This window comes from Lagopus leucura, unplaced genomic scaffold, assembly GCF_019238085.1.
Source record: "Lagopus leucura isolate 7727_CA_CO unplaced genomic scaffold, USGS_WTPT01 Super-Scaffold_100022, whole genome shotgun sequence".
Classification (NCBI taxonomy): domain Eukaryota; kingdom Metazoa; phylum Chordata; class Aves; order Galliformes; family Phasianidae; genus Lagopus; species Lagopus leucura.
Genome location: NW_024962275.1, coordinates 8239563 through 8255543, shown reverse-complemented (window position 1 = coordinate 8255543; position 15981 = coordinate 8239563). Strand labels below are relative to the sequence as shown.

The window sequence follows — 15981 nt, the reverse complement described above, 5'->3', positions numbered from 1 at the left end:
ATGCCCATGCTGGGTGCATTCCCCAGCAATTCCCCTTGCAAATCATCACCACCTCAATGCATTGCTTTAGTCAGACACTTACTTCATTTCTAAAGCCATACTGCTGTATGTCAGTGGGTCTTCCTGGTGTCCTGCTCTGTGGGCTCAAGAGCCATGGGACACAGAGCCTCTGCAGCTGCTTGTAGGCTCGTGTTGGGCACAACCCTGATAGCTCAGCATTTCTCTGGCCAGAGGTGCAGCAGTTTTTTCCTTCTCCTTTACAGAAAACAGTCCCAGTGGGATTGCTCTGCCACCTGGGCAAGGAGCCAATGACCTGAGTGATTCTGCAGCCTTGTAACCCAAATGTTTTTCCACCAGTGAAGAGAGGAAGCAGAGGGGCTGCTTCAATTAATGCTGTGCAGTGAGGGTAAGTGATGCATTTAAAGGATTAACTCTTCCTCTTCCTTCTCCTATCTTTTTAGCGTGACAGCCAACAGAGAGTGCGATAGAGCAATCTCTATCTTGTATGTGACCACTAGAGATTAATTAAGCAGTAAGCCCTAATTACCGAGGCTAAGGCTGACCGACTTACCGTGCCTTGTAAAATAGCTGAATACTTAATTTACGCTCGAATGTGGACATAACTTTCACCATTAGCTGAATAAACAACGAGCACCCAAGCTAAGCAGACCGCTTTCCTAATAGATGCACCATTAGAAATAGAGCTCTCTGTTGGCGTGGGCTCACTGGGGCTGCCTCCCAGCTACAAAGGGTTTTCGAGGGAAGGGGGATCTGCTTTGCAATGCGCCGACCTGCCCTACGCCTGGGGGATTCCCTCACTGTCAGAGCTCTTAAGCTTTCAGGCTGCTTATCAAAGCTGTCGTCATTTGCATTTCACTGCAGGTTGGAAATAAAAAAGGGAAGATACCGAAAGGCATAAAACAAAACCAAGCCCCAACTCCCAGTGCAACGCGGTGGAAGTAGGACACCTACCTCCTTTTCTCTCTCTTATTTTTTTTTTTCTTTCTTCCCTTCCAATATCTGCCCTAATAACAGTAATAGAGTCTGAGAAGTGCAAGTTAATCTGTAGCTCCAGAGCTTTTTATTGTTTCTCCCTTTTTGTGTGCATTAACCTTTCAAATCTTAGGAGGCTGTGGAATGTGCATTGCTTTTTTTAAATTCCTATTATTCTAGCTTGCTGCCTGCTTCTCAGTTTGGTCCTAAACAGAGTAAGAGTACAGGCCCCCATTAACCCATGTGTCTCACTGAGCACTGCACCAAACCCTGGGTCTGTCCCTTAAATCTGTGTTATGTGTATTGCAAGTCCCAGGTGAGCTTAAAGCTTCAGTGTGCTGCAATGGAGGAGGGAGCATCCCAGACTGCAGAGAGATCTGAAACAGGGGAAAAGTAAGCAAAGGGCCTCTTGATGTAGAGACCTCATCTATATCCATGTGCTTGGGGTCATTGAGAGAGCTTGGATTAAACCTTGGTGGGCCCTACGTTTGGTGACCCTGTGCCAGCAGACTGCAGCGCTCACTGCGTGTTGGTCAAAGCAGCTCCTAGGATTTGGGGAATGGGGAGAACTTATTTCTGCACCAGCTTTAGACCCCTGCCTGCACATCTGACGTGTAGCTGCAGTCTTTCTTAGTCAAAGCTCAATTTTATTTTATTTTTTTTTAAGACACCCTCTGTTCACCTCTTTACGTGCCTTGTCTTTATTTTGTGCCATACGAACTGAGGACCCCATATAGGAAACTAATCCTTGTGTTCTTTTTCTTTTGTCATCTGACCATGTGTCACCAAAACCTGTTTTCCTTCCTAGGCTAGAAGGCCTTAAAACCACTTGGAAACTGGAAGACAAAAGATGTGTTGATGAAAGGATTCAAAGAAGTTTTCAGGGTTGCATGATGATGGGATGTGTGAGGTTAGTGCCGCTAACTCGGTCCAGGCTTCACCTGGCTTTCCTAAGTCTGTACCAGAAGATGAGGATGGATTCCCACTTAACTGCAGCTACAGCACTGTAGATACTGCCACTACTCCACTCTGCTTCATTCACCTGCAGTGATACCTCCTGGGAGATAAGCTTGCTGTTTCCAGCTCTTCCAGACAAAAGGCTCTTTTTTTCTTCAGCAGAAGAAAATACTGAAGAGGTATCTGCTCTCCCCACGTGCCCTTCCTCAGACACATTCCACATGCAGTTGCATAATTAAGGATGTTGTACATGCAAATGGCAAACTTTTGCAGACGTTAGCTGCAGAAACACCCACTGAAGCTGCAGGTAGCCAAAAATCGTACCGTCATCTCCCTTGCTTTTATAATACAGGCTGTCACCAACAATTGCCACCCTGCAATGTGGGGAGAAGATGGTTTTGTGGTGTGTTACTCTCAAGGTCTTCAAAACTTGAGAAGACTCAGTAGTCTGGGCCCTCCTCCACCTTATCCTCACACCAAACATGGAACCATTTCCCTGTGTGTTCCATATTCCTTTATGCATCTTTTCTCCCTATGCCTGAATATCTTCTCTTGCCCATCATGGAGAAGACAACGTACTCTTCATCCTTGATCAATCTGTATTCAGTATGAAGAATGAAAATGAACTGTGATTACTTTTGCAGTGTGATTTGACGTGTGTATGTTGTACTGCAGGCTTGATAGCAGGCATCTGTGTGGGACAAGTACACATTGCTGGTTTCATGTGGAAAGAAGCCTGGAAGCAAGCTGCCTTCAACTTGCATTGACCTCTGGGTAAGTGACTGATTAATTTCCTACAGCATAAACCTCTGACTTTCCATTGCCAACCCATCTAGCTCATGATCAGCGGGCCAGAAGAGTCAGGGTGCTCAATCAATTCTTGTGATGCTGCTCACTCTCAGGTTTCAAGAGTGATGTTCACCCAGAGCCGAGCCGATACATTACTTAATTTTGTCTGAAGTCAGATTTGAAATGTTGTGACATTTGGATGTGCTGAGAAGCATCTAGGCAGATTTTCAGAAGAGCCTGAGCATGGGACAGACCTGAATCTTAATGAGGATTAGAGCTTAACCATTTTGGTAGCACAGACAGATACGTGCTGGAAGGCAGGCTCATTCACCAAATTCCCTTCTCTGGTAACCAAGTTCTCAGGTGAATTGAAGTCCATGGAAGAGGAGGTGTGATCTTGCAGCCTTTCCCTGCTGGCTGGTCAGTCTTTGAGATCAATGGGCTAAGAACAATCTTGGAAATATTGGAGGGAACTGAAGTATGAAGCCTGATGTAAAAAATAGCACTTTCTGTCCATCATCTTGTTGAGGTCCCTCTGCTCTGAGCAATTGAGTGCATGTGAGCAAGTTGTTTTGCTGTCCTGAGGAGGAAGCACAGCCCTGGTGTTGCTGGGGCTCAGATATGGTGCAGCAACGTCAGAGGCAATAATGTCTGGTGTTCACTGTCCACGCTCCCAGCTCAAACTCTGAGCAATCAGGTCAGGGTCTCTCTTAATCTACATTAACACAGCAGCTGATGGTAATGGATCCCAGTGACTCAGGGCACTGTTTGTATTACATGCAGTACCAGGATCGTGACATGTGCATAAGAGGAGCTGTGTCTTCATGAGTATTTTCTTTCCCTTTGATAGCTGTTTTATCCTTGCATTGCTGACGAAAGGTAACGGTCTGTCTTTCCCACTGCCCTCCCTCCGCTGTCTTTTTCATAATGCCATTTGGCATTTTCTGGCATACTTGAGCACAACCTTTAACAGTTTTCTGTACCTGCATCACAGTAGGATCTTCCTCTAGCACAGCTGGAGCAAATTGCATGCATGTGAGTGAGGAGAGAAGTCAGTGGCCAGGAACAGCTCTGTAAGCAGTTTTTCTTGGCCCAGAGCTTCAGATTTTGCTATGGGATAGAAAGCAACGTGCAGCCTTGTCGTTTAGTACATCTGTGGGAATATTGTGCTCTTGGAAGTTGCTCTATCTGGTGATAACCTTGGTCCTGAGCTCCAGTTTGCATAGGGTTGAAGTGGCTGCTGTGTTCCTCAACATTGGGGATTTCAAAGAGGAGGATCCAGACTGTCCTGGGAGTCCCTGTCAACTACTAACCCTGGTGATGCAGCTATGTGCCAAGATCCTAAATGTCACACCATTGTCTCAGCAAGGCAGCTCTGCCTGCCCAGATGGAAGCACTGCTCCAGTCAGGCCATCACCTGCCTCAGGATTGGTCTGGAGGTGAAAGTCCAGAGAAATGCTTGGTTGCCTGGCAAAGCAGCTCGGAGACGAGGACAACTCACTGCTGAAGCTGAGGCAGCTGAGGGCCGTATGATTTTCTCACCTTTGTCTTTAGGTCTCACTAGGAGGGGTTTCTCATTACCGAATCCATCTTTAGAATTCACCATGAAATTGCTCTTTGCCCTCCTATAGTGACAGACCACAGATGTCTGACCTGTCTTAGAGCTCTCATTTCTTTGGTTGTCTCTTAACTCCCTGCTCTGTTCATAATCTTAAGAAGCCCAAACTAAATCCTGATGCTTCCCTTTCTAAAGCTTAAATAATCCCTGCAATTGCAACCTCTTTCTTGTCTTTAAGGATTTCAGAGCTTAAGATCTTTGTGATCTTCCTTGTGGTGTGTGTGGGGGGGGAAAAATAACAACAAAACCCAACGCAACACCAAACAAATCCTGGGCATGCAGATAGAGAGAAGGGCAAGCAGTGATGTAAGAGAACAACACCACACCACACTGCACCATTTTCTAGCTGTCACAAACACCCCCACTGGCCTGTTTGCTGACTTCCTGCAGTGCTGTACTGGGGAGCTGCTGGCTTGTGGGCTCTGGGAGGAGAGAAAAAGACACAGGAGTCCACGTTATACCTGATTCTCAGTGCCATTTGATATGAAAGGCTGTTTTATTTCCTTGGGTTTTTTTGTTTGCTTGTTTTTATTTTTATTTTTTTTTTAATTTTCAGTGCTTTGTTCCCCAGCCTTTGTCTTACTGGATACAAGAACAAAGATTTCTGTAAGCCAATATATTTAATTTTCCAGATGCTGATTGCTATCAGTAGAGGTGAGGGATTATTGAAAATGGTATTTCTCTTTCCAGTGGTTACTGACAGAGCAAGCTTTTCCTCCATTGAATAGCATAAGACCACAGGATGTTAGATTGAGTGACCAGAAGATGAGAAGTAAGAATTTAGACAAAATAAATCAGCTGGGGGGAACTTGCTTTTCTAAATTCATTATAGGAAAACTGCAGTGAGGGTGAAAATGATATTTTTAGGGAAAACTAAAGGGAAAGAGCACCTCCCACTCTTCTCAGCCCATGAGCTGTGAGCTCTCTGCACCCTCCTTCTGCCTTGGTAAAAAGATGACGTGGCTTCCCTGGTGTGTCCATTTGTGGGGATCAGCTTCAGTGTGATGCTTAACAGATGATGACTTACATGAGGAAATGCATATTCATCTGTACCCGGGGATGGGTTGGGTGTCTGGTGGATGCCAGAGCAACTTGGTGGTAGCTGAAGAGCGAGGCCCTGCTTCTCAAAGAGTTCATCTTCTTTCTCCGGGCAAAGCTTTTACCAATGACTCCAGCGTTCAATTCAATCTGCAGGTTATGCAGAGCTGGGATTGAGGGGCAAGTCCTGATTAATGTTCTTCAGCCACATAGACTCTCAAAAATATGTGGGAAGGCAAACTGCAGCCTTGCCAGCCTCGCTGATCTTGTGCCCAGGGCTTCAGCTGGCTTTAACCAACCCTCAAGGCAGCAAGGAATGCTGTGCATTCCTCCCTTGCTGCTTCCTTCTACAGCTCCTTGAGTTAATGTTGTTACCAGCTGCCTCCAAAGGGCATCTTCTGGCCATCCTGCAATGTGAGAAAACCCTTCAGATGCCAAAGTCCTCCATAAGAAACTGGTTTCTTTTAGAGAGTCACCCTTTTGGACGTTGCCAGCCCTTATTTGTGAAAACTCTCTTACTGTCTCCTGAAGTCAGCAGATGTTGTTGCTGCAGTCTTGCCTAGTTGGTGGGTTGGTTTTGAGCTGAGACAGCTTGGATGACTAAGGCAAAAAACTCATAAGCAGCAGAATCCAAGGTTTCCTTAGTGGGAGGAAGTGAAAATGTCCCCTTGTTGGAAGCCCTGACTTCTCTGGAGGGCCCCTTCCAGGTTTAGCCTAAATGTAGAAGGCTATCCTTACCAGCTACTGTGGTGACGGTTGGTGTGAGTGCCTCAGGAACAAGGAGTGAGCTTTCTGACTTGGGATGGATGGGAGCAATAGAGGGTGTTGGAATAAACAGGATTAAAGGATTTCATCCATAAATATGGAATTAAAGGTACCCAGGGCTCTACAAGAGTAACACAAAACAAGGGGATACAGAGTTGTCCAGGATGCAGCTGTCCGTTTTAAGCCAGCCCGCACTCAGCTTTGCACCACGTTATCCACGTGCCTTGTTCTTGCAGCCCCTTCTGTCCTGCAGGGGCCGGATGGGGTCAGGCTCTCAAAAGAGCTTTTGCAACCGCAGCCCCCCATTTCTCTTCCCCAGGGATCTCAATGGCCGGGGGGGGGGGGGCTTTGCCCTGCAGCTTCCACGGGTGCAGGAGCTGGGCAGCGCACATCTGGACAGCGGCGCGCAGGCGCGGGGGCTGCCTCGCCTGTTCCCCAACCCCTCCACCCGCACCCCCGGGTCGGGGCTTTGCGAGGCCGTTCGCGGAGCTGGGGGCGCTCGGATCCTCCTCCCCTCCGCAGCTCCGGGGAGTGGCCGCGGTTTCACCGTATTTAGCGGGGTGGAGGTGGCGGCCGGGCCGGGTCGGCTCCTTCCTTCCCTCCCCGCCTCCCGGTGCCGGTGACTGGAACGGGCGGAGCCTCGGCGACCGATTGGCTCCGGGCATCACATGCGGCGGGGCCGGGCAGGGCCGGCCTGGGCTGGGCACGGCGGAGCGCTCCGGCGGTGGGCACGGCAGCGGCGCAGCCCCTTCTCAGCCCAGAACCCCGTCGGCCGCCGCGGAAGGGACCGCGTCAGCCCCGCGGTTTCGGCCATGAGGTCGGGGCGAAGAGGCGGCACCTGTGCGGGGAGGTGAGCGGAGCATCGGCACCTTCCTTCTATCCGGGCAGCCTCAGCGACGAGCGAAGAGGAAGGGCGGAGGAAGGGAAGGGAATTTTGATGATGATGATTATTTTTTAAAAATCTAGCTGTGCATTTTGGTGCGATCAATCCCGACCCCGCAACAGAAGCCCCCGGAGGGAGAAGTGCTGCGCGCTGTGATGCGTCTTCCTCTCGTCTCGGCTGCCAGATTGGATTGTAGCACCCAGCTCCGTGCGCTGAGAGAATGGCTCGGTTCGGGGATGATCTACCAACACGCTATGGAGGTGGAGGGCCGGCCGGGGCTGGAAGAGGGAGCAGCCGGCAAGGTGGCCCCCAAGCCGGCCAAAGGATGTATAAGCAGTCGATGGCTCAGAGGGCCCGGACTATGGCTCTCTACAATCCCATCCCTGTCAAACAGAACTGCTTCACAGTCAACAGATCCCTCTTCATCTTCAGTGAAGATAATGTTATACGGAAATATGCCAAGAGAATAACAGAATGGCCATATCCTTTCAGGGAGGCTGTGTGGGCATGGTGGGGAAGCTGGGGAGGGGGGAGATGTGGAGATTGAGACCCCTCTAGTCAGCTGAGGATGAGTGTCTGCTGCTAATATAGACCTGCATGTGTGATCCAGTGTGTGTAATGGGTATGTGCGACATAGATCCTTGTGTCTGACATAATGTGCAGTTGTGTAGCTTGGTATCACAGGAAAATGCTTCTGTGGAAGCAGCAGAGTGTGCTTTTGACTGTGCCAGGGGTGTTAGGTATACATGCATTCCAGTGTGTATTTAGGTGTGAGATATATAGTTGCATAGATTTGTATTTCTACAATTTAAATGAAATGTTAATGAATTTGTTAGATTCCTGCTAATGAATCCCAATTCTTATTTCCATCTTAGAGACTTACAACTCTTATTTCTAACTCTGAATAGGAGAATAAATGTAAGATAAAAATGGTGACACCTTAGCATTAAACTGCACTGATAGGAGAGACAGTGATAACTAAGGTACCTTGTGAAATCCCACCACACAACCATTGCAGCTTTTTTTTCAGTACCTTGTGTCCTGAATCCATTAGAACCAACAGGAATCTTATCACTTTGAATGAAGTACCCAATCTAAGCTTAGTCAGTTCTAAAAACAAAACAACAACAAAAAAGTGAAGCTTTGTGAGAGAGGAAGGCAGTAAGTGGAGGGAAAGCTCATCTGTTGTATTGTGAAAGGGGCAGATGCTTTCTGTCTCAGAACCAGCTTCCAGGCCGAGTGAGCTGCAGATATCTTCCTTAGAAGGAGGCTTTGCTTGTAATGATACACACAGCGGGGTTGTAAGCTGTGAGAAAAGGGAAGTAGGCTCTTCTTCCAAGATTAACTGAGGTTACCAGGGAGCAGATGTATTGCATGTGTGTGTGTACGTGCGTGTGTGTACAGGAGTGCATTACACTGGCGATCTCAAGGGAACTGGTTGTTTTCTTTTCATTTGAACACACACCAATTAATTGTGAGCTAACATCAGGAAGGCCTTCTCCCAGCCTCCTAGCAACACTTTCAATTGCCATGGAGGCCGGCTCCTCTTTAGTCTTCCCAAGCTTTCACTTCCAAAGAGGCTAACAGAAAAAAATACACCAGTGGAATGAATGCACTTCTTTTCCTCCTGAATACACACGCATATTGATCTCTCCATCCGAATTATAAAACCACAGGCATTGCTATACTACCTTATCCATTTCTGCTCCCTGCATGTATAAACAAGCTCCAAAGCCCCAGTGGCAGCCAAAGCATCGCATTTCCTGCCAGGCTAGATATATTCTATTCCTCTCTAGCCTCTTGGGCTACTGCTCTGTTAGGGTACAGCACGGGGAGGGGGCCCACGGCGCTGCGGAGCCAGCCGGCTCAACAGAGCCACCAGCAGGTCCCCACGGCCGGGCTGCGGGCCGGGTCCTGGCCGAGATGCGGCCCAGGAGGGCGGGGGCAGACAGGGCGGGAGCTGTCCGTGGTACTGAGCGACGGAGCTATCCGCGGTGCTGAACGGGCGCTGTTCGAGGTGCCGATCGGGCGCTGTCCACGGTGCTGAAAAGGACGCGACCCAACGTTTTGACGCACGGTTCCCGCGGTACGGTACGGAACTGTCCGCGGTGCTGAGCGGAGCTGTCCGCCGTGCTGGGGGAACGTTGCCGCCCGCGACGCGGCTCCGCCCTCGGAGCTCCGAGACTCGCAACGGCTCAGGGCCAGAATGAATCCATGAAACGAGAGGCTACCCCGTGTTGGGTTTGCCTTTTTTCCTCTAAGATCTCCTCTGCATTTCGATAGAGCACTGACTATTTTGCTCTCATCAGGAGCAGGTGTTGCAATCTAGCAGTTTGGACCTGTGTAGGCACTCTAAATAGAACTATTTAGTCCATGACTTCTTTACACGATGCGAGCAAGTTAAATGATGACAAATTTCTGAATAATAACTCAGCAGACGACATACAGCTATATTATTTGTTTTGTTTCAGTTTGGGTCATTAATCTCATTTAATAATGATAAAAAGATAGCTTTCTGGGTTTTTTTACTTTTTATTTTTTCCTTTCTTCATCCTTGTTACACTTCACCTTGAGTAGCTCTGATTTTGTGTAGGTCACTAACTTTCACAAAGATCTAGTTTCCTGTTCTTTTTCCAAAGATACCCCCAAAAGAACTGAGAAATTCTAGGAGACCAAACGTCTCCAAAAGAGATAACAGATCTTTGAACATTCAACTTAATTGCTTTAGGTATAAATGAGTTTAATTGTGGTTCTTCTTGTGCTATCTTGGTTTTTTTCTTTAACTTCTGGTTCCCACTCCATTTGAATACATGATTTTAGCTACAATCATAGCCAATTGTATTGTGCTGGCTCTGGAGCAACATTTGCCGGATGGAGACAAGACACCTATGTCAGAGAGATTGGTGAGTTCTATTCATTTATTTAGATTTTTTTTCTTCTAGTCTTATACAAAAAGCAATCAGCCACCCAGTGTTGTGGGTACTTGTATCTATTTTCAAGATCCATATGTAAACAAATAGAAATGGAACTTACAAACAGAACAAATAAGGTATTGACAATAAACAGAACTACAGCCTCCCAATTCTACAAGCACAAGAATGCTTCATCACGCTAGCCAATCCTGTGCAATTCCAAGAAAAGTGAGGGACTTTTCAGCGTAACAAAAGAGGAGAAAACTTGCACTGTATGTAGACCAAGACAGGAAGGAGCTGCTCAGATTTATGTGTAGAATCAAATGAACATCTTTGATATTTTCAGAGGAAGTGTTAGAACAGAATAACCTTTAGGCCCGTGAGTCTTTCAGCTGTCTTCCAGCTACAACTGTATATTAAGGACCATTTTAAGCAAACTTTGGGTTTAGAATATTACATTCCCCTGCCAAAAAGGAAATCAACTTACGGAGGAAAATAATTTACCAGCAGGCTTTATGGTAATGAGCTCAATTACCTTATTTCAGAAGGAAATACAAGAATAGCTTCAAAATCATTCTTTCACTTATCATCGCTGTAGGAAAAAATGGATAATACTTGGTCTGACTTTTTTTTTTTTTTTTTTTTTTTTTTTTTTTTTTTCTCTCCTGCTGTTAATGATCTGGAATATATTTCATGTCTAAATTCATTAGTCTTGGTGTATGTTCAAAGGATTAATAAATATGTATTTCCGTGTGTTTTACATGTAGACATTAAATTATTGAAACAACAATAATATTATCCTTCTAGTCAAATGCTTGAACCTCTGAAAGCTGGTTGCTACAGTTTCTAAGTCTGGTCCATAACAGTGGGCAACTTTCACAATTTCAGTCTTCAAAACAGAAGTAAAGAGAAAACAGGAGGAAAAAAAAGTGTGTAATTGAGAGATCTAGAATGAACTTCAGGCTCAGCTGGTTGATACTGCCTATTTGGAAATGTATCTGCTGATGCATATATAATAGACTGACTGCCTATTTACATTGTATTCTAGTCACTTTTAATATTAATTATTATTATTGTGTTGGACTAGATTATCTCCAGAAGTCCCTTCCAAGTCCTGTGATTCTGTGATTTGTAGTTAAGATGTATTGATGAAAAAAAATGAAAAATGTGTTGAACTTTTTCATTAGATGACAATGTGTTTTGTATGCTTGGGGATCTGATAGAAAGGCAAATGTGGGTTTGTGAGCAAAGCACAGATTTAGGATGATGATTGAGCTGGGAAAATTCCAGCGTTCCATACATGGATCTTAAACATATGCAGTAGTGAAGGGGAAAGGCAGTTTTGTGAATATTCTGGCTTGGTAACCTTATGGTAATTTGTTACTTCATGCAGGAGGTGGTATGGTTAGCACATTGTGTCTGAGTTGCACTGTATCCCTAGACTTACAAATGGATCCAGGATGGTATTTATTGCTTCTTTTCTCCATTGCATTAGCTCTGTTTTTCAATGCTCTGTGCTTCCATGTCCTCTTTTGGTTTCTGCCCATATCACGACTGTGTGGGGCAATGTCATTAACAGCAGTGTAAAATAACTGAACAAATTAAATGCATAGGACCCAACTTGTTGCTTCTGCCTTGGAGATGAAGGAAGAATTAACCCTCAAGTTTTGCCCCAAACAAAGCTGTGCAGCATTGAATTTTAATCACATATTCTGAGGCCATCTTAACAACAGCACGTCTGTAACTGCAGTATTAAAGAGTTTAGCGTAGAATAACAGTGATGATCCTTACAAATCAGGATATTTTCTATTTTCAAAACGTGCTTTAAAAATTAAGCATTGTGAATAAGAACTATATTCTGGTTTTAAAAGCGAAGCCTCGTTAGAATTCTCCTGTTGTGTCCCACAAACTGTGAGTAGTTTCACTGAAAATGTTACAATTCTCTGTTAAAACAGAGTGGCCAAACCATCCCACATATTTTCAGGTTTTTTTTTGAGCCAGATTATAAGTCCACGTTTAACACCAGGTACTTTACTACTGTCTTTGGCAGGAATAGAAATGGCCTCTTTTGGCTAATGATTTATGGCTATATGTTCCTTTCTCCTGGGTTCATTAAAACTCCAAACTGGACTGTGGATTCATTGCTGAAGAGTTAATCAGATGTTAAGAATGAGATGTATGTCATCAGCCTTTTACAACTGAGAGACGTGGGGTGAGGTTTTGAAGGAAAACAAAACCTGCTCAAATACTTTGCACCACAGATAGAAAGACAAGGGATCTTAAGATCATCTGTTTGTTAAAGTCGAGAAAAAGATGAAGGAAGAATCCTCGCAAATATTTTCATTATTTTTCTCTTCTAATCAAGATTTTCCTCAATGTATCTCCCCAGGGACCCAAGATACGATCCTGCAGTGCAATCTCAATTTGCTTTCCATGCTCATGTTTCTTGACAAGCAAGGTTAATTGAATACATGGGAAGAGTGAGTGATATATTGGTATATGCAATATTTCAGAGTTGGAACGGCTGAATTATAAGTAATCTTTTTTAGTTCATATTCAGTATGTAGTTTGTGAGACAGAAAAGCTGTTGATGCCTCTTTTGTCCCTGGACTAGCTAGGTTAATTTCTAGCTCTTTTGGTCTGAAGTTTCTGGACAACTGAGGTTTATATGGAAGCATATAGTCTTATTGTTCTGTCAAGTTAAGATTGGGGAGCAGTCTGCTAATAAAATCCAGGAAAAACACAAGCAATGTATGGAAACTTTGTCAAAACCCAATTGTTTGGGCAGAAATGTACCTCGTGTCTATCAGTGGAAAAAGTGACACTAGAATGGGAGTGAAAATCAAGGCTCTGAAAGTACGTCAGTCTGGTGGTTAAAGCAGTTAGAAGTGAGCTGGAACCTTGCCTGCAAATTCTTGTTTTTCAGACAAGAGAAATAAGCTCACGCTTCCACTGGAAGGGGAATGCTTTACTCCCTAGGCTCTTGCCTGTGCTGGTCTGGGAGCTTGGCATTCTTTGGCTGCTGGAAGTTTTTACTTCAAATCAGTAATTATCCACTGGAGCAGGAATGCTGCAAGCTTACTGCTCTCTGTCTCAGCTGAATGCCTTAGCCAATAGTTTGTAGAGGCAGTTTCACTATGTTCCAATAAATATTGCATTGTTTATACACTTTGGAGCAATGCCAGGATAAAATATGCTGAGGGAATTGCACTGAGTGGCCCAGAGCCTGATGGTGAGAGCTCCAGATGTGGGAAGGTGAGCTTCAAATCGAAGCCTGAATGACCTTGCAGGTGGATGCCTTGGCCATTGTGTCCTTGGCTGTCCAGCCTGAGGTGTGCTTGTGCTCATTTTTGCTCTCCATTGTCCTGCTAATTTCTTTTCTTTTTCTTTTTTTTTTTTTTTTTCATGTGAAGCTTCTATAGACCATGAATTTTTCTCGGCCTAATAGACACAATATTTGAACTAACAGGATGAGAAACTTATTTTCTGCTCTACTCTTGTGCAGAACAGCCTGCTTGAAGACATCAGTGGGTCTGTAGGATGTGTGTTTCACTGTAGGGCTCCTAGTGTTTGGCTGGTTTTGATGTGAGGATGGAACATAATTGTTTTCTCAGATATTCAGCATGACAGATCCTTCATTTGCCTAATGGATTTAATTCTTTAACCTATTCACTGGCACTTCGTGCAGCCATATATGAGCAGTTCATATTACGCTCTGCATGAACAAAGGCTTACACACCCAAATCTATTAAGGCTGTCACATCTGAAGGCCAACGAAAGACATTAGGAAATGGACTAGGAATAGTAATGACTTCCCAGACATAGAAGTTGTTTCTGATCTGAAACATATTGATTAAATGTGTGTTTGGCCCAGACTCAAGCTCTGCTGTGTCCACAGCAAACAACCTGCTGGCACAGCTCTGGCTGCTGCCCAAATTCTCCACCCTCTTTCTAAGCATTCACATCCATACTTATAATCTCCTACTTCCCTAAACCTGAATTCAAGCAAGACCCCAGTACCCTATCTGCAAGGGGCTGCAGGATGAGCTGGAAGCAGGATTTTTCAATTGACAGCAGTGCTGTTTCAGTGTTGCTCAGGGCAAGTCACCCACTCCACATCCTTCCATCACACACACTAATGCAAATCCATTTTTTCAGCAGCAGCTCCTACTACCTAGAGGGGCATCACTTTTGTATTTAATTCTATCCTTGCTACTGACCTGATTCTTAGGCTGAATTAGTGTAAATATAGATAGGCTTTAGAAAAGATCAGTTTTCTATGCCCTCTTATTTCCTCAGCTACTCACTCTCATCAATGTTGTGAATAGTTGTTTTTTGTTTTTCTTTTTTTTTTTTTCTTTTTTTCTTTATTAAATAAATACCCAAGCCCATATGTGATCCTTCCTGATTTCTTAGATGTTGATAAGAGCTTTTTTGACCCAATTCTTAACAGCTCTGTATACTCCTGACTTTGGGAAAAAACATATTCTATAAAACCCTCGAGTACCTGAACACCGGTCCTTTAAAGATGGGAGCTGTAACCACAAGGCATCTGACCCAGATAGTGTATGACTAGTAGCAGAGTAGATGCAGAGCTTTCAGGAAGTGAAGCAGGGAGTGCATTCAGAGTGGGGGAATTTTAATATTTATTTTATGATGTGGTAGAAAAGCTCTTTTTAGAGATCCACTATTAGATGTGTTTTGGAAATGAAGGATGGCTTGGGGGGGGGGGGGGGGTTTGTTTTGTGAAGATTGTAGGTGTTTGTTGATCTAGAAGGTGTTGTGGGGCTGAAGAGCAGGCAGCCTAGGCACCAAGAGTGGCTCTGTGATCACAAAGGAAAGCCAAGGGAGCGGTAAGGTAGATTCTCCTTAAACCATGTACGATAATTTCAGATCTCTCTCCTTTCTTGCCTGGCCACAGGGGAATAGGAGGGGGAGCAGTGAGGTTAAGAAAGGTAGAAGGGACTAGAGATGCTGTAGCATGGAGGATATAGGGGTCTTGTGTCACTGAGATGTGTGTAGGGGTGCAGGACTCTCCTTGGTAGGAAACAAAAGTTTAATTCAGATGCTGATGGAAAAGCCTGTCTGCATGTAGGTATTTCCAACAGCTCAGAGCTACCCTCAGGGATTATTGCTTTGTGATTGATTTTCTGAGTTGGGTATACATCAACGTGATCAGTGTTCAAGGCTCTTTGGGAAGGGTGTGCTATCATGTTGTTCTGTAAGAGAAAAGCTGGCTTTCTGTAACAAGCATCATACCTAAAGCATGGTCTGTGTGCCAGCGCTGGGTTGAAGCTGTGGTGCTGTGTCTGCAAAATATTTGTGTCAAAACTGCTCCTTTCTTTGTTGTGGCCACAAAGAGTTGACACTCACGTTCTTTCTGCACAAAATGAACTACTTCTTGACATGAACAGAACTGCAACATATAAATAACTGCACCCAAAGCTCAACTCTTGATCAGAATTATCAAAGCTACTGTAACAGCAATTCTCTAATTTGGTAGTTTGTTTCCTTTTAAGTAGGGCTGCCTCACTTCCATTACCTTAAGCTAAATCATGGATCTAAGGCATGTGTGAAAATTGGATACAGGTGCTGAAGCTGCTTAGCATGCTCTTGAAATTGACACCTGGTGCTTTCACCTTTTCCTTTGCTCTTGTTTTTTGCTGACATCTCTTTTTCCAACAGTGAATGCTTCCTTTTAGAAATGAATTTCTTTAAACTCTTATCAATATAATATCAAGGGATCAATATAATATTGATGGATCTGGTGCCAAAGATGGAAAGGAAGTTTAATAAAGCTCTAAACTTGCTCTCTTCTTTATTGGGTTAGGGTATGAAGTCTTAGCTTCAATGGGGCACTAGGCAAAAATCTTTCTGCTTCCACTATTAACAGAAGGAAATTAGGTTTTGTCCCCAAATCAGACACACAACAGAACAAAAGTAGATGGATTTGAAGCTGTGGAATGTGAAGCAGAAAGAGTGAAAGAAGTGATGGAATAAATGATAAAAGACTTCCTGGTGATGTT

At 44.7% G+C, this 15981-nt stretch overlaps 1 protein-coding gene across 1 annotated transcript in view; it reads left to right on the top strand.

Moving 5' to 3' along the window:
• Window positions 1-7263: 7263 nt before the first annotated feature.
• The window catches only part of CACNA1B (calcium voltage-gated channel subunit alpha1 B), a 251358-nt gene continuing 242640 nt past the window's right edge, over window positions 7264-15981 (top strand). Inside the window, exons 1-2 of the mRNA XM_042879063.1 lie at window positions 7264-7523; window positions 9841-9946. Coding sequence (XP_042734997.1) covers window positions 7264-7523; window positions 9841-9946 — 366 coding nt within the window. The remainder of the gene's footprint in view (window positions 7524-9840; window positions 9947-15981) is intronic.